This window comes from Pholcus phalangioides, unplaced genomic scaffold (assembly GCF_987345545.1).
Source record: "Pholcus phalangioides strain wild (caught in Gottingen) unplaced genomic scaffold, Ppha-v1.0 ptg000005l_1, whole genome shotgun sequence".
Taxonomy (NCBI): domain Eukaryota; kingdom Metazoa; phylum Arthropoda; class Arachnida; order Araneae; family Pholcidae; genus Pholcus; species Pholcus phalangioides.
The window spans coordinates 6875795-6897858 of record NW_028301598.1 but is presented as its reverse complement, the minus strand read 5'-3'; the positions used below and the strand labels follow the sequence as shown (position 1 = coordinate 6897858).

General features: G+C 37.4%; 2 protein-coding genes across 2 annotated transcripts; one reads left to right on the top strand and one right to left on the bottom strand.

The window, feature by feature from the left end:
- Positions 1–4698: 4698 nt before the first annotated feature.
- LOC149085808 (calcium release-activated calcium channel protein 1-like) lies at positions 4699–18071 on the bottom strand. The gene is made up of 2 exons (XM_089232227.1): positions 17723–18071; positions 4699–9148 (listed from the first exon to the last, which is right to left on the bottom strand). Exons 1-2 carry the CDS (start codon positions 17828–17830, stop codon positions 8654–8656), a joined length of 603 nt encoding a protein of 200 aa, XP_089088353.1. The 5' UTR covers positions 17831–18071; the 3' UTR covers positions 4699–8653.
- An 803-nt stretch (positions 18072–18874) lies between these two features.
- Positions 18875–20959, top strand: LOC149085807 (uncharacterized). Its single transcript, XM_089232226.1, has 2 exons — positions 18875–18999; positions 20417–20959. Exons 1-2 carry the CDS (start codon positions 18880–18882, stop codon positions 20918–20920), a joined length of 624 nt encoding a protein of 207 aa, XP_089088352.1. The 5' UTR covers positions 18875–18879; the 3' UTR covers positions 20921–20959.
- The last annotated feature ends 1105 nt before the right edge of the window (positions 20960–22064 follow it).

The window sequence follows — 22064 nt, the reverse complement described above, 5'->3', positions numbered from 1 at the left end:
TACAATTTGAGTAGAGTATAGCATAAAGGCCTCACAAAAAATTATGGAACTATTTGATATTCTTCAATTCGAGATGATTCTTGACCTTTCAAATTTTTTCAACTTTTTATATATGTGTATGGATATAAACATCTGCCGTATTCTTTTTATCACAGATAGTTGTTTGAAAATGATATATACAGCATTTTCAAATCTCGTCTTTTAATGTTGATTTCTGTTATTAAATTACCTATATAATCACTAATACTTGAAACAATACCCTTATTGTGCATAACATTTGAATATATCTAGCAATCAAAATACTTAATTGTAGGACTAAAATGAACCATAAAATTGTATATTATCTGTTTTAGATCCATTGTGTGTTTATAAATTCAAAATTGCAAATTACAATTGGTATTTTGTTTTAATTTTTTAATATATTGTTTAAAAATAAATCATTGTAATATGCAAAAAAGGTAAGTTCTTCATAATGTTATATACCTATTGTGTTCAAAAGCATTCATTTAGGTTTTTGATTGGTTAAACCAGTTTTTTTTTTTTTTTTAATGTGAAAAACCCAACCCTGCTTATAACGTTGATGAAAATACCACAAACTCTGATATGATGACACATTTTCCCTAAGAAATTCCCAGAATCACAGCTCGTCACATGAAGGTAACGTTTGTTTATTGCTCTGTCAATACCTAGTATTGGAAAGAAAAATTTATTACATTTTGCATTCCAAAGCACTTTTCATTGACGTGACCCATATAATACATTATCTAATTTTCCCGTTATTTTTTCATTTTCTTTCATAAAAATGTACCATTTTTCGGTTTCTTTAACAAAGCTCAGTTTTTGCTGGAATCTAGGAGGAAGGTAATTTGAATAATTTATAAATTGTGTTATAACAAATGATTGTGTAATTCATTGTGCATTTTGCCATGTGAATTTTTTTCCTCTGTGATATATTTTTTAAATCTCTGCAAACTTATTGTAACACATTATTTCTCACCAAGGGTTGTTATGAGCAATATTTGGCAATTTAGCCAATAATTGACAATATTTTTTGGTGAGAATCAACTAAATTTTGTATTTATGACTCCCCTATTTCCCGTATTTTTCTAGATCAAACATGATCTCCCCCCCCCCCCCCACAATCATAATGAAATAACTTCATGCACAGTATTTGCTTGTACATGATTACATTTTTCGAGAAATGTCTTGAAAATATCAACCTCAGTTGTGATGAAAAAAATTTGCGGAATCTTTGATGTGTCTTTACAACCAAGTCTGACTGCATATCTATTGTGTGAGTCAATAGACCTGATTTTTTTTTCGAGCCATTGAATAGAAATTCATCAATATATACATATAACATATAATCAATTGACTGTAGCACTTTTCGCAAAGTTGCATGTTAATTTAGATCGAGGAAATAAACCCATTATTCCTTGAAATCAGCAGTTGGCCACATGCCAACATCCTGTGCTTTGAAGCTCTGGTAGACACTTTGAGAACTATTTGTCATGGGTGAATACAGCTCACCCCTCTCAACATCAAAGATATGTGCAGGTGATCTAATATTATGTGTGTAAAAATTTATTACCATCATTTTTGTGACCCCCCTCCCCCTTGAAGTACCATAGTTTGTCTGTCTGTGTTCTCTATACAAATCTACAATTTTAGACTGATTGACGCCAAATTTTGCACATACAAACAAGGCCCGGATTGAACAATAGGCTACTTTAAAAGTTTGCCCAAAATAGGCAAAAAATTGTCGGGCAACAATGGTTTCTTAGCCTCAACAATGATTTTCAGAATGCTTACTTTGGTTACCATGGTTCCCAAACAATGGATTTCAGGCATGCTTTCACAATAATTCAGGCCCGTAGCCAGAAATTTCGTTCAGGGGCAAAGTGATAGAATAATAGATTTGGACATCTTTTTCCCTTTTTTCGGTCATTTTCTCACATTTTCGAGGGGGCCGCTATGGCCTCAATAGTTTGTCACTTCTTCAATGCTGCCAGTACATGGGGAAATCCCAGGCAGTGCCAGGTATTATAGCTAGTGCCCGAGTGGCATGGTGGTAAGATGCTCGTCTACCATCGTGAAGGTTGTTGTCAGGGTCCCGGGTTCAAACCCAAGGGAGGATATAAATAAGATATTTTCCCTAACAAACTCAAGGTGACCACCGGATAGACAGCGCCTTCACTTCCCACCCATCTCACTAATGGCAGTAAATTGCAACATAGCTATATGGCCAGAGTTGGTGTTTGGTGAAGTAGGTATTATAGCTAGTAGTGTATAAACTCTATCAGCGTCTCGCTGTAGCAGGGGATATCATGCATACTTGGTGAGAAAAAATCTTACATGTCATTCCCACATAATTCGACAAAAAAAAAAAATCCCAAGAAATTCTTTTAGGGACACTTCTTTATTTGCTGATGAATGAAATATAGTCAGAAGCAAAGTTTGTTCAAAATTCATGGTGAAAACTCTAGTGAAAGTTTAGCCATGTTACGAGAGAGGCAATTTGCCTATTTCAGACTAATATTTATACTTGACATTAGCCACATTCCATTTATTTACACATCTTAATTTTGGGCAGGCACTGGTATTCTGAACAGAATTTTTTCTTGTCAATTGAAATTTTATTTCTTTTTTTGTCAATTTCATGGGGACAACAGATTTCTAATTTGCCTTTGTTTTGCTAGAGCATGCAAGGTAATCTCAAAACAAAATTTTTAAATGAAATATTACTGCAGCTTGATGCTGCAACCAAGAAATCTGATTTTTTTTAATTTTTACCCTCCCCAACCTATGGTCGAACCTTCCTTCAGGTTACCTAATACCAGGGGAAAGACATTTTTACATGTTTTGCAACACTGATAAAAAACTATGCATGTTGAAAATATACTCTTCAGAAATGATCAGTCTCTACACTGAAACACATGGTAAAGTGAAAATAATTTCCAATTATATATTTCTCACAAAACATAGCCAGGACATTTGATATAAAAACACTCGCCTCTTTTTTTCCCTGAATAAATAAAATTCTCTAATTGACTTAAAAGCCAGCAAGTGAGATGGCTACATTCTTAATTTTTTCAACACAAAATTTTATAGGTGGCAACTGGTGTATGTAGGACTTGAACCAGTGTTTTCCAAATTTCACAAATGAAAAAAAAAAAGCTGGGGAAAATTTTCATTTGACTATAAGCTATAGATGAAAAAATATTCAAAATTTTATAAAAAAGAAATATGAAAAATATTCCAATCCTAAAAATATATATTATTAAAAAAAATACATTTTTGTTTTGAAATAGAAAGTTATTTTAAAATTTGAAAAATGGGCTGGAGAAAGACATTTTTCTAAGAAATAAATTTTTTTCAAACATATTTTAAAAATTCTAAATAGAGTGACGACTTGTCAAAGACAAGAATATAAATAAAAAGTGACAAAAAAAATTCTGCCAAAAATTGAGAAATATATTTAAACTGCTGGAGACGCAATTCAGGAGAAAGGCGCAAATATGTTTGTCTGGATGGGGGTACTATCACCCCTGCAAATTTTTCTACAGTTTATGTGTGAACACTTTGCATATTTAAATCACCTGTGCACATCTTTGGTGTTTGTGCCCTCTCCAAAGTATCTCCGCCCCAGCAGATGTAGACAAAACGGTTAATTGCGGTGTGCATATTGGACTATTGCTTAAACAGCCCTACAGGGATTTTTTTCACAATAACAAACAACTTTTAATATCTTATTGCTAGAAGGAAATCGATGATACACACAACATTGAATATACACCAGTAAACTGGAAAGCACATTAGACAGACATGAACACAACATTTAGAAAATATAAGGCACTTAAGAATTTGTGAGTCACACAAGTGACAAATACAATTGAACCAATAGTTATATGAATTCAAAAGAGTGATGCTTATTCGTTTTACATTATGTATAAACATTCAATAACTGGCCATTTGCATTCATCTAAAATCATCTGAAAGACTGATATTTTTAGTGGCGCTATTTTATGAATACAAGCTCTTCCTATTGACAAACAGTATGAAATAACACCTTAACATTTGCAATCAAACATGTACCATTCTTGAACTCTCTATTAGACTCTCCATAATCCAGCCATTCACTAGTCAGGCCTATCCAGTAATCAGGCATTTTTTTTACAGGTCTTCTTTGAACACAGAAGAGGAAAAAATGTTACTGGATATGTCTTTGCGCAGAAGTTTATAGCATTTAATTGGGCTTTTTCAATTGACTTCTACTCCAGCACACCCTGGTCTGATATGTGCCGGATTACTGAAATATATTTCAGTAATCCGGTCTACTGTAATATATTTTCTAGGGCGAAACCCAAAAACTTTGAGTTGCATTGATCAAAATCTCTCGAAAATGTTTATTTCCAAGACTGTCAGTCTAGTGAGTTGTGATATTATCTGATAGAAGGAGAGAGCTGATTATTCAAATACATTGAACGGAAAAGTGGTGACTGTACTACAGAAATATTTCATTTCACCAGAGAGATCATTATCTAACTGATACATATTATACATATTATTTTAATACTTATTATACATATTATTTTAATACTTATTATACATATTATTTTAATACTTATTATACATATTATTTTAATACATATTATACATATTATTTTAATACATATTATTTTAATACATATTATTTTAATACATATTATACTGATAAAATGTATTTAAAAAAAATTCAATGTGTAGAAAATTTACTTTGGTCTTGTTTCAGAACAGACCAAGTTGGTGGATGAAGGAAGATCTCAAGAATTTGTGTGCATTGTATCATTGAAATGCAAAATTTGTTTATACTCTGCTCACTGGAAAAATGATACTCTTCCATTATCACCATACTAAGCATTTTCAACACCAAGTTGGCTCATTTTAACTTGCTTCTTTCCGCATGCCTTGTTTAAAAATGACAAATTTATGGGCATTATTCTTTAGTGTATTTAAATACACTAAAGAAAATATTTAATACTAAACAGAAAAGCATAAAGTCAAAGAAAATTTGTCAAGACAAAAAAGTGCCAAGTTATAACGGACGAGAGCACTGGAAAATTAGACGTTTTTGGTCCTGTCTTTATGGTATGCTGAAGCATACTCGTACTGCAGCAGTGCTTTGGAATTCTAATTCAGAAATTCCTGGGGCACGTACATGTATAAAAATTCTTATTAATCTATTCCTATTGGGTTGTTTTTGGGTTCTTGTTGCTCATTCTAATTTCAATCCTCCATTTTTAAGAAATTTAAAATAAAAATATTATTCCCGGAAAATTGTGTGTGTATGTGTGTGATTGCTTGTATTTTCCCCAAAAAAATTACATCGCAAGCATTGTCATCATTGTGCTAAAGCACAAAGAACTGTTTGGCGAGGAAAAGTCGAAATTTTTCAAACAGCCAGAGTCAGATAGACCTCTTCTCAGACAAATCAGTGAGATGTCCTATATGATACAACCTCTGATCCACCAGATAGATACGGCCTGCCAATGGCTGTATATCAAGCATTCAACATGTGTTCAGGTAGAAAACATCAATAAACACAAGATATTGGGCTAAATTATTAGGCATAATTTGCCTGAAATATTAGGCTGATTATATTCCCATGATAAAAATGTAAATCTGGATTCCTATTGGAAAATTTTCAATTATCAAAAAAGTCGTCTAAGGTAAACAAAGTTCTGTCAAAGAAAAACAATCAATGGTCAAAAATGAAGTAAATACACGCAGGTCACCGTGGATTAAGATGAATAAAAATACAACTTTTATCATCTTTCATAATAATAGCCATGAGTATCACATATATTAAAGTATTGATTATCCAATTACTGATTAAGAGAAAGCATTCCAGTCGGCAAATTCATTGCCTTGAGACAGCTATGAAGTGGTTAGAACAAGAAGAATGATGCTATCTTTAAAACATTTGCGCAATTTAGTGGGAAAAAAAAGTGTCAGCTCTTGAAACAAAAGAAAATTTTGGACTTCTTTTCCTAAACTACAGGCCTACTTTAATGGCCATTTTAAATTCATCAAACTAGGTTAGTCAGTTCTGTTATTTGTAAGACGTGCAATATAAAATATATACAGTTTTGTGTTTAATATGGCAGTTTCTTTGTTTCATATTACTCCTATGACACTGGTACAATTTTTTTTCCATGAATGATTGGTTATTCGAAGAATCAGTTATCCAAACGCACTCTATTCCCAATTGTTTTGGATAATCGATTCTTTACTGTAATTAATATGGTTAGAAATAAAATCATTGATTTCTCAGTAAAGAATAAAATTTTGGTATTTCCCATAAAATATGGGTCACAGTCACCCTATATATAACACCCATTGGCTTGTGAGGGATAGCAATATTGCATACCTGACCAACAGTTTGAAAAATTGTGCACCCTTGTGTATGTCTTCCTGTCCCAATGACAATTTTTTGTTGGCATGATTTTAAATTGAGAGTAGTAATGACAGGTAAGTTGGATGATAATTGGTTTGCGTTGATAGGGATGGCCAGCATGATTTCATGTTTTGCAAAAAAGGAGGAAAATCTTTCATATCTGTTTTTGTACAGAGTTCGGATCCTGACGGAAATCTCCCTAATTCTCCAAAATTGGCAGCTACGATACTGACAATCGTCAAAACTACTAGATCAGATAACAACAGATGGTTGAAAACTTTGTTTTCCATTAAAAGTAACTAGATGGATTTGTGTGACAACTAATTCATCCACTTCCCATAGACTGATATGGAAAATACTGTCCTGAAGTTTGACATTGGTTCGTGAATAGGGGTGATTCTACCTCGCCTACCACCTAGGAACAAAACTTCATGTGCTGCCTCTAAAGAAACACAACCTCATATGCTGCCCTCTCCCTGGTAGGCTTTGGCCATGGACATCTGGGATAAACACGATTTTCTAAAATTCAAAACCACAAACCATTTTTTTAGCCTACAAAATGTACTTAACCATGTCCTGCTTTAAAAGGAATTGTCCCATTTTTTCAGTCCAGAATTATTTCAGCATTTTTAATTATGCCAGTAACTTTTTCCACATTATAGCTCTTATAATGATGAGCCATCATCATTTTCCTTCTATTTAGGATTGAATTTTTTAATTAATCTAATTTTTTTGATAGAGTTGAACCTTGTTAATGCCAAAACACCTATTTGAAGGTTCCTGGGGTGAAACGGGAAGAAAGAAGGGTTTCCTGGTGCTCCAAGCTCGGGACAAGTGCGAAAGAATTCTAATTCTTTCTTTGTATTTATTCGACCGTTCCTGCAAAATTATTTGAGTGGGGCAAGCAGGGGCGTAGCCAGAAATTTTGTTCGGGGGGGGGGACCACTTTCATTTTGGGGGGGGGGACCAAAGTGACAGAACAATGGATTTGGCCATCTTTTTCCCTTTTTTCGGTCATTTTCTCACATTTCGGGGGGGGGGACCAGACCCCCAAGTCTCCCCCCCCTCGCTACGCCCTTGGGGGCAAGTGGCATATTTTCATTCAGGTGAGGGTGCTTAGTGGCCTATAGCCCAGGGTGGCAAATTTGAGGAATGAGTAGTCAAGAAAATTACTAGAATGGGAGAAGGGCAGCTAAGTTTGTGATGCCACAGTTGTAAAACTACAAATCCACCTCTGCAGAGAGTGAGGGGACTAGGTCAGTGAGCAATGAAAAGAAAGACCTAGAGAGCATGGGAGTGATTGAAACAATATGTAAGCATGTGAGTGACCAGAAAAGTAACTTTTTGGGTGGGGGGGGGTTAATCGGGTTATAGAGCAGGGCAGGTAATTGGAGGAATGAGTGGGCAAAAAAAATTAGAATTTTTTTTTTGTTAGACTAGAAGGGTGGCATAACCATAAATCCACCTCTGGATGGGGGAACCAAAATACACACTAACCTTCGTGTGATGGAATCCATTCCTGTGTTTCTGGTATTACGATTCCAGGCCCTGCCTGTTCCCTGTAGTTATCTCAACATTTTCATCGTCAAGGTATAGCTCAAAAGAGTGGACAACTTGTGGTGTCATGACTTTTTATTGTTCAAAAATTTGTTTCTGAACAAAAGCTTAGGTTTCCACTCTGGTGCACCGCACCCCTTGCACAAGCCGCTCCTGTTCATGACATTTTAATGTTGAACTGCAAAGCACCACTGTTCAATAAAATGACTGTTTAATGATTTAAAAAAAGTAACATTTTGATTACTCTACCCTCAATCTTTTTTTGCTCAAGTCTTCAAGCTAATTTGATAAGATTTAAAACAAGAAAGGACTTTTGTGAAGAAAAAAATTTGATGCACGAAACACTGAATAACGTATAAAACAAATAACATTGGCATTAGGTGTGTGGATACATTTGTATATCTAAATACTGTTGAAACTCTTAAACAAAATATTTACAAGTGCCGAATAAAGTAAGATTTTTACCAAAGAGTAGAAATGAATAAAGGATCAAACGTGGGGGGAAAAATTTCGGTGACATAGGTCGAAAAAAATATTCCTGATAAAAAAATGCCAGCAAAGATGCTATGATAATACTTCAAAAGAGGTTAAAATGTAAAATTTAAAAAAAAACAACATTTTTTAATAGTAAAAAAATGATTGGGGTAAGGTATAGGACTTTCACACAATTTGAACAGATCCAGATTCGGGACCATTGTGTTGAAGTTGTGAAACCATCGATTCAAGCTCTTGCAGGCCACGGGTATATCTTTCATACTTGTGAGCAACAAGCTGTCTGTAGAAATGAATCGCAAAGGCTAAGAAGAGAATAACAACGGGTAAAAGTACAATCGTCGCATAAAGAGCTGCGTTGAAACTGTAGTCGTAGAATTTTATCCAGCACAGAATGGCTATTTCAAACAAGAAAAGTAGGATACCGAAAACGGTGGAGAATGCCCAAGCTGTCTCGATGTAGTAATGGAGTTTCTCATGCGGAGATTCACTTACTGCAGTCATGCCCGGGCCACTTGTTACTGCTTCTATGTTCGGTAGAATGCAAGTGGATATGAGAAGAGCCAACATATGGACGGCAACCAGTAATGTTGTACATATACTGAACGCTATGAGCAGGAATTTTGGTACATTGTGACTCAGCTGAACCTCAACCATCGCAACCTAAAAGTAACAAGGTAATGATTTAAAACAGGACGAAAATATATATATTTTAATGAGTTTTGAATCAACATTTGTCCATTTCTGTACATTTTAAATTACATCTTCAAAACAAATACAGTAGACTTTTGCTAATCTGTATACATATCAGACCAGGGTGTGCCAGATTATCAAAATCGCCAGATTACCGGAAGTCAATTGAAAGACCACATTTAAATAACATATACTTCTGTACACAGACATAGAGCGACATAATTTCCTCTTCTATGTTCGATGAAAATCCACCTAAAAACTGTGGATTACTGGATGCGAGCTGGTTTATCGAGAGTTTACTGTATATACACATGTATCAATAAAAACTTAAGAGTAGACTTAACCTATTCAGTAAGTGAAACGGTATAAAAAATGAAGTTTGGAAAGAAAAATCACATACCTCTGCAGAGAATCAAACTACCAATCTTTTGCTGTAACTCACAAGATTTCTCTGGAAAAAATATTCTGTGTCCCCCACCAAAAATTTATCCTGCATATGCCCCGATCACAATCTATACATACAGCACACTCGAGAGTAATCCAACTAGAGACAGTTGGCAATATGCAAAAGAGATGCATAAGCAGTTCCACAGCAATACAAGGAGTGCTGGTCACAGGAGCAGTTATAGTTGAACATATGCAAAAACAAAGGGTCTAAATGCATTAGATTGTAGACAAATTGCTGGGTCTGATGTATAAGTGACTATCTCTAGAGTCAAGCAGGCACTGAGGTTTTCAGGTACCATATTGTCATGGGCGTATTGTGAGTGCATCAACTTCAGAAAAAAAAATTGGTGCCAGGACCAATAGCATTTGGGTCAACATCGGCTAGCTTGAGAGCGAGAGAGATGAGCCACAATAAAACGAAACACTCAGACATTTAACACTGGTGCACTGAAATGTGTAAGCAGCCACAGCATCCAGAACCGTGTACTCTCTATGGTAGGCATCTTCAACCCGTGCCTCACGAGCACCACAGTGTTTTCTAAAGTGCTCGCGTGAGCACTTGACCAAAGTTCCAATTAAAACGCTTTGTAAATATTGCATTCGAGGATTGAAATCATCCTGATTTCACGCATTTGTATGTTAATTTGTATGTATTCAGTCATCAGCTTAATGTATTATGTGAGCGTCTTAGTGCAGTTGAGGAGTAACTTTTTCCCATAGAGGAACTCCAAAATCAAGTATATGATCTCTCCTCAAATCTGTCCGAACTACAATCCTCCCTCACCAACAAAATTACTGATTTGGAGGACCGTTCTGCCGGGACAACCTGATATTTCATAACATCCCGAAGAAGTTGATTTTGAGTCCCCCTGCACAATGGAATCCAAAATCATTAAATGCTGCTCCGACCTCCATGAATTAAACATTTTACCCAGCGATATAGATCGTTGTCACAGAATAGACCCTAAAAGGCCCTCACCAAAAGTTGAATAATCCCCACTTCTTTGCAGTTACAGGATCGGGTACAGACTCTCCATCATCAAATTTAACAAATTCAAAATTAAAAGTGACATTCTAAAAAATGCCTTTAAGTTTGAAAATAGTAACATATCAATCTCGGAAGACTTCACATTCAAAACACGCAAGCTTCGTGGGAAAATGTAGAATGCTTCTCAAAAATTTCGTGATAGGGGCCTGAAGGTTAAACTTTATCATAATTTTGCTCTTATCAATAACTGTAAATATGTTTGGGATCCCACTACTAACGATATTGTCCCTATCTTCCACACCCAATCTAGTAGTAACCCTCCTTCGCCTTCTCACTCCTCTCAAACCACAACCCCCCCCCCCCCCACTTTAGGCCACTCCTCTCCCAGAACACTCGAATCATTCACCCAACCCCTAAATTGAAAAATAAAGTCTTTAAGTTGGGAACCATCCCACTCCACCACAATAATCATTCGTCGATTCTGTCCATAACTCAAATCTGGTCCTTTTTACTAAAGAAGGTATTTTGAAGTTACTAAAATACTGAAACCCCATTCTGTAGGCCCGATGACATTCCAAACTCCATTCTCAAATATTGCGTGGAAGAATATAGACTATCTTCTAATCTTATTTAACATCTCACTAAATACCACTATACTCCCCACCGATTGGAAAATCAATAAAATTATTCCCATTCACAAAACCGGTCCCCTCTCTGACCCCCTTAACTTCAGATCACAATATCTATTACTTCATCTTGTAGTAAAATTTTCAAACATCTTATAGCAAAGGAAATCCAGGCACATTTAGACTCCATTACCTTTTTCTTTCCCAACCAACACGGCTTCAGACGATCCCTTCCTACTACATCCCAACTGTCCCTTTTCATCCATGACCTTACCCATGGCCCCCACATAGGGTGGGCTGACAGGGCTCTAGCCTTGGGGCCCGGGACGATTTTATCATTATTTTTTTACTTTTTCACGCAATAAATTAACTACAGAAGGGGCCCGTTAAAAGTCTGACCGAGAGGCCCGCAAAAGATCCCAGCCTAGGGACCCCCGCTACAGGATGTGGGGGCCATGACCTTACCACTTACCGAAGCCATTGACGGGAAGGTACAAACAGATATCTGTGGCGATGCTGTCGGCAAGAGTGTGTAGGTGTTGGTTTCGAATAGCATAAATCTGCCAACACCTCGTTATGTGCGCGCGCCTTTTCTTAGCCTCTCTTCCGCTTTTCGCATAGAAGGCTTTGGTTTCTTGCAGAGTAGAGATGTCTTTTGACTGTGTGTCCGTGTATTATTATTTCGTATATATGTGTTAACGTGCCGTGTGTTTCTTCTAATTAATAAACCGTATATTTAACCGTATCTAGAATTGAACAGTCTTAGTGGAGTCAAATAAAATTTAACTATGGATAAATAGCTACTTCAATTTAAATGTCATTATCACCTCCGGCAACTACATATGGTGTCCACAAACTGGTGACTCAGGACTATCGGATTCGTTACAACGAATCATGAATACCTCTCTGCAATGTGGATTTTAATTTCAGTTTCGTGGTGAGTGAATATTTCTCTCTTTCGTAGGACTATTGCCGTCTTCATTCTTTCGCTATGGCAAATCCGCAAGCAACTGCTAGTCAGACTGAACTTTCCCTTTCGGGAACCGAAGTCTCACGTGTTTCATTCCGTGCGCCTCCATTTTGGGAAGCCGACGTTGATTTATGGTTCCTTCAAGTGGAATCCCAGTTTATCACGGCAGGCATTACCGCGGATAAGACGAAGTTTCATTCGGTGATTTCCGTTCTCGACACAAAAATCTTGTCTTACGTGAGTGATTTAGTACGTAATCCTCCCTCACACGATTTATATGAGACTCTAAAGAAACGTATTCTTTCCCGATTTGCTCAATCTGAAACTGCTCGCTTGAAATCTCTTTTTCATGAGTGCGAGCTAGGCGACAAAAAACCGTCCCAGCTACTTTGTGAGATGCGAAACTTGTCGAATAACACAATCAGTGATGATGTTTTGAGCACATTATGGCAGCAAAGATTACCCGTCAGTGTTCAACAAATTTTGTCGATTTGTCGGGATCCTCTTGACTCTTTAGCTCAGATAGCTGATCGCATATTAGAAGCTTCGAGTTTCAACGCTGTCGTTTCTCAGGTGTCTCAACCTCCTCTGCCTTCTTCAGAGTTGCATGAGCTTAAAAAAGAAATTGCATCGCTCGCTACACGAGTCGAAGAGCTCTCTCGTTCTCGAAACCAATACAGAGGTCGGTCGCGAAACAATTCGAAAACTCGTGAGCGGAAAAAATCTTCAGATCGCTCCGATCGACGCAAATTGTGCTGGTATCATGCTCGATATGGTGAAAAAGCACATCGTTGCATTTCACCTTGCCAACACTCGGAAAACTAGTGGGCAATCCTGTTACAGCGGCGGCCGGAGATTGCCACTTTCAAAGTCGCTTATTCATTTGTGATAGAAAATCAAAAATTCGTTTTCTTGTTGACAGTGGTGCAGCTGTGAGCTGTTTTCCTAAATCACTTGCCAAAGTTTCCAAGCCTGACGACCTTTCGTTATATGCGGCTAATGGCACTAAAATTCACACATATGGAACTAAGCATTTTGAACTTGATCTCGGACTGAGGAGAATATTCTCATTCAATTTCTTAGTGGCCGACGTCACAAGTCCTATTTTGGGTGCCGATTTCTTGGAGAGATTCGGTTTACTTGTTGATGTCAAGAATCGCCGGTTGGTTGATAATTTGACAACTCTATACTCTCTTGGTGTCGTTACCACTGGTCCTTCTCTCGGTCTAACTACAGTTTCTGGTGCCACTACATACCATAAAATTTTGACCAAGTTCCCAAATCTCACTGGCTCGGTCTTAAATTCTCAACCCAAACCACATGCCATTATCCACTTCATCGAAACATCAGGGCCTCCCGTCTTCGCAAAGGCTAGACGTCTTTCTCCTGAAAAACTTTTTGCCGTCAAGAAAGAATTTAACTTGCTTTTGAAGCAAGGCATCATTCGTCCTAGCAAAAGCCCTTGGGCTAGTCCTATCCACCTAGTCCCAAAAAAGACAGGTGGTTGGCGCATATGTGGTGATTTTCGTCGGTTGAATGCCGTAACTACTCCTGATCGTTATCCTATTCCCAATATTCAAGACTTTTCTTTCGGTCTGGTTGGAAAAAGAATATTTTCTAAACTCGATCTTGTAAAGGCATACCACCAGATTCCTGTGGTATCCCAAACGCAATAATTAACTACAGAAGGGGCCCGTTAAAAGTCTGACCGAGAGGCCCGCAAAAGATCCCAGCCTAGGGACACCCGCTACAGGATGTGGGGGCCATGACCTTACCACTTACCGAAGCCATTGACGGGAAGGTACAAACAGATATCATCTTCTTGGATTTCTCTAAAGCCTACGATAAAGTTCTGCACAATAGACTCCTCCTTAAACTTTCAAATCTTGGTCTTAATGTACAATTGCTCAAATGGTTAGAAGCTTTCCTAAAAATCGTAAACAATTCATTCATTTTAAAGATCACGATTCACCTTTTTCCACTGTAAATTCAGGTACTCCTCAAGGAGCGGTTCTCTTGCCTTAACTGTTTTTAATTTATATAAACGACCTCCCTGAAACCCATCTCAGAATGGTGCTCGTGTTGGCACATGCCTATTAACCTATCTAAAACAGTTTTCATGAGAGCTACACGTAAAATTCTTCCCCTTGAATTCTCATACTCGATCAATAACGTAACCATATCCCAAGTTTCTCAATTTAAATATCTGGGAGTCATTATCTTGGCTGATCTCCGTTGGAATAATCATATCAATTATGTCTACCAGAAATGCCTCAACAAACTTTTTTTCCTTCGCCACAACCTCAAACATTTTACTTGTGATGTCCGACTTCTCTGCTACCAAACTTATATTTCTCCCGTTCTTTCTTATGCAGCTGAGGTCTGGGACCCCCATACCTCTAGTAACATAGACAAACTTGAATCTATCCAAAATAAATTTGCCCACTTTATTCACAACTGCTGGTCATCTTTTAGTTCAGTTTCCGATCTCGAACTTAATCTCCACCCACTCGCTACTCACCAACTTATCTCCTGCTTAGCCATGCTTTACGAAATTATTCATGGTAATTTAAATTTTGATACGTCCAGTATTTTGTCTAGACCTTCCTGCATTTCCAATAGACTTGACCACCCCAAAAAATTAAAACGTATTTTTGCCTCTACAGATTGTTTTAAATAGTTTCTTTCCCAATACCATAGTTGAATGGAACAAGCTTCCCTCTACTATTGTTAACTTCCTCACAATCTCCGATTTCTTGTCTAATGTTTCAAAGCATATGTTAAATCTACCACATCCTCTTGTATAGATCTTGGGCCAACAATATTGTATAAATAAACTTTACGTAAGGATGCTCTTCTTTTGATGATGGGTACAGGTAGAGTTTGTGACTGGAAAAAGGTAGAAGACCTCTGCTCTATGACATACAGAAGTCATCGTCTCACGAGAGTACCTCTGCTGAATACAAATAAATCCAGATAGCAACCACCCTCACCAATGGACTAAAAAACTCTTACATCCAATTGACATTCCTATGGTGGCACCTCTGGAGTAACACCAACGGTGGCGTAGTATCTGTGAGATCCACAACCAAAAATTTATCATATAATCACAAATACATATATTTTGGGAAAAAGCGATAAAATTAAATCAGATGCATTAATGTAAAACTGGTGGTAGCTTCCCCCACTCTTAATTTTTCAGTGCAGTCATAACAAAGTGAGAGCGTGGATCTCTTACAGCCAGAGCCATCATTGAAGTGTTAAGGGATTTATGCAGTGTCGTAACTAGGCAGGTGTAACAGATGCACCTGCACTCAGGCCACTTAGAAAAGGCCCATTCTGGGCCCAAGAATGAACCAAAAGGGACCTAAATACAAATTCTTGCACGCAGCATAGGAATGGCTAGTTACAGCACTGGATTTGTCTTTAATTAATAATGGAATAAATAAATTAAATTAAATACAAGGCTGTGTTAAGCTGTGAACAGCATCGTGGGTACTAGGGGCATCTTAACAGCACCATAAGCTCTCAGATAAAAGTGATAGGTAAATTCACAATATATGGTATGCTGCTGTTTAGCGACTGTTTTTTAATTGCCAGACCTGATTTGGTGCTATTTACTCAGATTACAGGTTTCCGCTTGTAGGAACAACCAAAACATCTATGTTTCAGAGCATCCTGAAGGATGACATTGGCAACATATCGCTATTATGACATGATTAAAAACTTGGCAAAAAAGGTATTGGGAATTAATCAAGGTTGATATCCAGGGGCCCCTACCAATTCACATACTTACCCTAGAAAACATAGATCAAATCTCCTTAACACGAAGGCACCTATGCAATTGAGGTCTCTCAACTTTGCCCAGACTGATCTTGATGGCACCCAGGTCAGAGATACTCTAGGCTCCCCTATTAGACTGATTGTTCTAGAGCTACTTCAATTTATAATCAGCAATATATTTTTTTAAATTTTCCTCTCATCAATTTCCTTTCACAGTAAAATTCAAGAAATTTATCGCCAAGGCAAGTTATTTTCTAAATGTTGTTTTTATATATTTATTTTTTACCATGTCTTTCTTCAAATTAATAAACGTTATATTTCGTCAATTTATTGAGTTCGCTGGAGTCAGATCCGGATTCTTCATCCACTCCGTCTCACTCTTTGCGACTTTTCGTAGAGAAAATTTTCATTCAGAAATCTTTCTTGGCAAAGAAAAAATTGCCAACAGGGAGGATATAGCTGTCCTGAATTTGACATGCTGTGAGATGGCACAGCCCAAGAACCGCCTCAAACACCTTGCAAAGGGCCCCTAAGTTAGGATCTTGGCAATGCTCCTCAACAGTGAATTTATAGTGTGAAAAAAAGATAAAAAAGTCATCTTTGGGACCCCAGGCTCGAAGCCTGGTACCCATGCAAACGTGTACTTTAAGGGGGCCCCAGGTTGAAAGTCATATATTATATGGATGGGGGACAAAATTCCTGTAACTTACCTTTCACCAATTTCCAATATACGGTATACCATTTTGTCAGCAAATTTTTGTATGAGCCAAAACAGTGACATTATGTCACCAACAGGTTCTTCTTCCAGGTTCTAAAACATAGATGTTGCCACTGCACCCGATTTTCTTTTCCACCTTATCGCCCTTTCGTTTTGCTTTTTACGTGCTGTTTTTTCAAGCTATTTCCTGTTTTTTAAGGATTAATGTATCTCCACCAGCTGCAATTTCAAGGGCCGAGAAGTGTTAGACTTCTGTATGAAGATGGGCCTGATAGCCAACAAATACGAATGCCCAACCTGCTATTTACTAATGAAGTTGATGGTGTAAAAAGATGTGAGCGACAGTTTCTGTTGGTCCACCCAAGTTAAATCTCCAAGTTGATCTCCCCGTTAAAAAGTCTCGCCACAGAGAGCAACAGTCCTACAAACAGTACAAATATTCAGTCACTACACATCACTCACTTCACTTCTGAGATATAGATGGCAGCACTAAAAAATCATACACAACACTAGATACAAAAAAAAAGGTCCACCCAAGTCAAAGGCTATCTAGAATTTGTGGTGCTTTTCCAACAGATACCCTTTACGTTAGAGGTCCCGTAAGGAATATTAACATGGGTATCTGTCTGGTAGTTCAAGTTCAAGCATTTGTGGTGGTCAGAGGCCAATATTTTCAGGGGCGGGGGACCTCTTATTGGCGCGAGGAACGAAGCCGTTTGCATGCCGCAGGTGTTTATTGATTAAATAACAATAATTATATTAATATATTGAACTTTTTTTTTTATTTCCGATGTTTTTGGGGTATTTGGGCAGTAATCGTAGCACCAAAGAGGGTTTGGTGCAGGAACGTCATTTCAACTTTTTTCAGGGGGGGAGCAAAGAACATGTGCTCAATGCATATATATATATATATACCAGATCCTGCACAGGGGACTGGGACTTTGCACTTTATGGGAGGTCCATGTTGGAGGAGATATATATAATATGCACGAGTGCAAGTCCTGCAACTTACCATCGCGAATCCAGCCAATAAGGCAGATGTCCTGCCGGAAGCTTTGAGCTTTGCTCGACTCAAATGAAGGCGGCGCCACGATAGGGCATCCGCATCGTACTCTTCCATCTTTAAGCATTCAGTTTTACTTTACCCACCATAAAACCAAACTTTGTGTGTCTTGTTATTTAAATATAAGCACAACGCATTTCGACTCCATGTAAACAAAAGTGCATTTAAACTTTTGCCTTTATAACGTTTAGCCAACAAATTACAATCCCTCCATAAATTACATTAAGGCGCGTATACACTAGCGCGCGGATCGTGTAATGCAAGCGTTCGCAATCGGTTGTTCAGTAATTTGTACGGTGTTGCGAACGATTAACGAATCATTCTTGATCTGTTTGAACCGGTCCACTGGGAGTCGGTTTTTTCGACGAACACAAAGGGATTCTTCCTTCTAGATTGGACGGTGTCATTATCGGTGTGCGTGTTTGTACGTGCTTCTGAGCCTATCTAGAGCCTCAATTTTTTTTCCTCGTCTTATTTCGCGAAAGCCATTTATAGTCCTAATAAATTTGTCATTTTTAATAGTCATTTATCGTCATTTTAATAGTCATTTATCGTCATTTTAATAGTCATTTATCGTCATTTTAATAGTCATTAAATTCGTTTATCATATGGCATGGACCGAAGAAGATTGTTTTCAGCTGATTGAAATGTATAAATCCCAAACATTATTATGGGATCCTCGCCATGTACATCATTTCCGCAAGAATTTGAAGGAGGATGCGTGGCGAGAGATTAGCTGCACCATGGGCCGACCAGCAGATGAGTGCAAGTCGAAAATAATTAGCCTGCTGGCATCCTACCGTAGAGAAAAAGCCAGAGAAAAAAATAGTAAAGGAACAGGAAAAGGTAGGTGGTTTTTTTGTATTGAGAATTTCTATATATTTATCTATAGTTCTAACTTGAAGTAAAACATGATCTCTCGATAATATTTCTTAACGTTTACCCCTAATTATTTTGTTATCTCGATTAATGTGTGTTGATTGAACAGAATTGATTGCAAAAAACATTGAAATGATGTAATATTAAACCTGTTGATTGTTAAACCGATCAGCACACATTAATGATTATACACCCAAATATATTTTTTTACATAAACTGGCATTGAAATGTTGCATGAATATATTTTTTTTCTAGGAACCACGGACGTTTTTGTCAGCAGATGGTTTGCTTATGAAGCGTTCCGATTTTTACAGGATAGGGATACTCCGAGGAGTAGAATAGATACAGTGAGTAAAATAAAGCTTTACTTATATGTTCCAAACTTCATTAAAATACAAGTAGGGACAATAACATAGGTTGATTAAATACTCCCCTACTGTACCGAAGAGTGTTCAAAGACATGATTCCCTACCCTGCCTCGGGCCCATTTTATACTGATTTGTGTTTATTTTTAAAAATATTTTTTTCAAACTTACTTGGTTTTTATTTTCCTTGAGTGGCCGAGGGGTCCCTGGGAGTCAACACAGAGCCCCAAGGGATCCACCGAACACCATTTGGGAACCGCTGGTGTAATGACATACAATTGCATCAAAATAATTCCTTCACATTCGTTTAATAATTTTTATTACCATATTCGTCAAGATTTGACCATGTTCATGAATATAAATTCTGCCAGGACAGAGCCCCTTCTTTCATGCAATAGTCAGCTAATTCATATCTTATTTTGTGGAAGTTGGCTGAAGATCTTCTAGGTGTATTTTTCAGCGGTACCATAGAGGTCATGTCTTCGGTGTTCCTCCACGACCCTATAGTTAAAACACCATTCTCTTCATGATCTAGTGAGCCAGGTGGTGTGTATAAATTCTTTGAATTGGCCCTTAAATAATTATGTAACATGATGATGCACATTATTATCAACTCTGCCTTCTCCGGCTCCAGAAGCATTGGTTTTCTCAGTACCCGAAATACTGAGCTTGATATTCCGAAAGCATTTTCCACAACTCGGCGAGCTCTACTCAGTCTGTAGTTGAAAATCCTCTTGACTGAACCTTTTGGATGCTCTCCCGAATAGGGCTTCATGATGTTTTCACTTAGAGGAAATGCACTGTCACCTACAACGAAGTATGGAACTTTCATACTGCGTCCAGGAAGTTCTTCTGCTAATGGCAATCCCATTGTATTTTCTGTGAGCATATTGTACAGTTTACATGTTTTGAAACCCCCCCCCCCCATCCGATATTCTGCCTTGACACCCTGCGTCAGCAAAAATGAAATTGTACTCTGCATCCACCAATGCTAACAGGACCACACTGAAGAAAGATTTGTAATTGAAATAGTCACTGCCAGATTTTATGGGGGCTTGTAGAGTTACATGTTTGCCATCGAGGGCACCTACACAGTGAGGCAGATTTCAAATTTTTTCAAAGGCTGTAGCGATTTCCTTCCAATCAGTGGGTGTGCTGGGACGCTGAAATAAAATAAAACAATATAATTTCCTAAAGCAAAAATCATTGACTAATCATTGAACATATTAAATTTTATTAAATGAAATAAATCATTTTTAATCTTCATAAGTAGAGAAATTTCTTTCTAACACAAAAAAAATACATGCTGTGGTTAAGAATGGTTTTTCTCTGCTTCAAGAACATGAAATAATTTGTTCATTGTATTGAACTCATGGTTTCTCACTATATGTATTTTCAGGAAAATTTGGATGCTGTTGGAGAAGAAGAACTGCAGGTGGAATATATTGTGGCAGGAGATGAAGATGCTCCACCAGAGGAAATCGGCACTCCTCAGAGACCTCTTAAACGGAAAAGTAAAGACAAAGATTCCAACGCAGAAATGTTTTCAAGCGCATTTTCTATTCTGAAGAGTGCTTCTTCGAACCTGAAGAAAATGCCAGCAGAGAATGATGAGATTTCATCTTTCTTCAATTACGCCGCTGCGAAAACAAAAAACTTTTCTCCAGATGCACAGAGAGCGGTTCAATGCGCAGTATTTGAAATTTTGATGAAAGCCGATCAAGGGTTGTACGATTGGCCCCGTGAAAGTGCCTTGACAACATATAGGCCATCTAGGCCACACATCTCTCATCTTTCTGCGGTAAGTTCATCACCGCGCCCTTCAAGGCCTGTCTCGATGGAGTCACCATCGACTTCAACAATGAGCCAACAGTCACATGATGATTTCGATGATTATGTGTAATTTTTTTTTCTTTTGTCAATAAATATATTTAAACTGAAATTTTTGAGAAAACATTTTTGAGTAATTTTTTCAAACTGTCCATACTGCAATTTACTACCATTTCCTATGGAAGAGGCGAGTTATGTGTGTAGTGTAGTCAACCACATCATAATGTGTTCAACTTTGCCACGAAGCTGGGCTGAAAGATATCTCCGCAATGTGATAAATCCAGTGGCGAGATTATCCGTATTTGCGTGTAATGAAGTTATATATATGTTGTGGGTCTGATGCTTACTGTTTTTCAAATGGGAAGTCGGGAGCCACAAGAAACCAATAAAAAATATCGAACAAGCTAAATTTTTTTTAATTACCTTAACGTATCCTTTCAATTCTTGGATAAGTGCTGCACAAACCTCTGGAATTATTCGCCCAATTGATTGCTTTGAAATTCTGAAGAGATACTGCAGACTGGTATACGAATCTCCGGTTGCGAGGTATCGCAGCGTTAAAGCCAACCTGTATAAATTTATACTCGCATTATGCATTGGCTGACTTCGTATTGCTTATTTTCTATTAAGCAACTACAATTACTATCAAATTCACGCCAAAACTTGTCTAAATCGCTCTATAAGAACTACACATTTATCGCAGCACATTTTTTAAAATGTGCTGCTTATAGCTGATAAGATATGCACAATTATAAGCAAATAATTTGACTAATAAATGTAACAAAAGAATTAAACATGACAATTATAAAACTCCAAAAGGAATTTGTGTCTGCAATGATTTGATTTTCTTTTTAAAATTGAAAAAGAAGGGAAGGGGGGAATCCAAGCAAAACGTATGAACAATATGAGCTTACCTGTCTTGAGCGGAGATAGGAGAACGCATACGAGTTTCCGTCTTCGAAATTAAAGGTCCTATTCTCTTGAGAAGATCCTCGAAATCGGAAGGAGACATCCTTGAGAAATTTTTGTATTGCCCACTCATACTCTGAGCCTTTAAGTCCAACATTAATTCCGCGCCAGACCGTTTTTTATACAGCTCCGTCCTCCACCAACGTCGAGGTTTTCTCTCTTTTTTATTTAGCCCAGCCATTAATATGACCGCACTACTCATTACAACCAAAGCCAAGTTTTCCTCACGAGACATTTTTTTTTATGAC

What these genes read in the sequence shown, in the direction of transcription:
- LOC149085808 (XM_089232227.1), bottom strand. Translation starts at nt 17,830, where the DNA reads ATGGAAGAGTACGATGCGGATGCCCTATCGTGGCGCCGCCTTCATTTG. An exon ending in TATTGGCTGGATTCGCGATG is followed by an intron (nt 9,149 to 17,722) that starts GTAAGTTGCAGG and finishes TGTTACTTTTAG; the next exon opens with GTTGCGATGGTTGAGGTTCA.
- LOC149085807 (XM_089232226.1), top strand. Translation starts at nt 18,880, where the DNA reads ATGTTGCATGAATATATTTTTTTTCTAGGAACCACGGACGTTTTTGTC. An exon ending in CGAGGAGTAGAATAGATACA is followed by an intron (nt 19,000 to 20,416) that starts GTGAGTAAAATA and finishes ATGTATTTTCAG; the next exon opens with GAAAATTTGGATGCTGTTGG.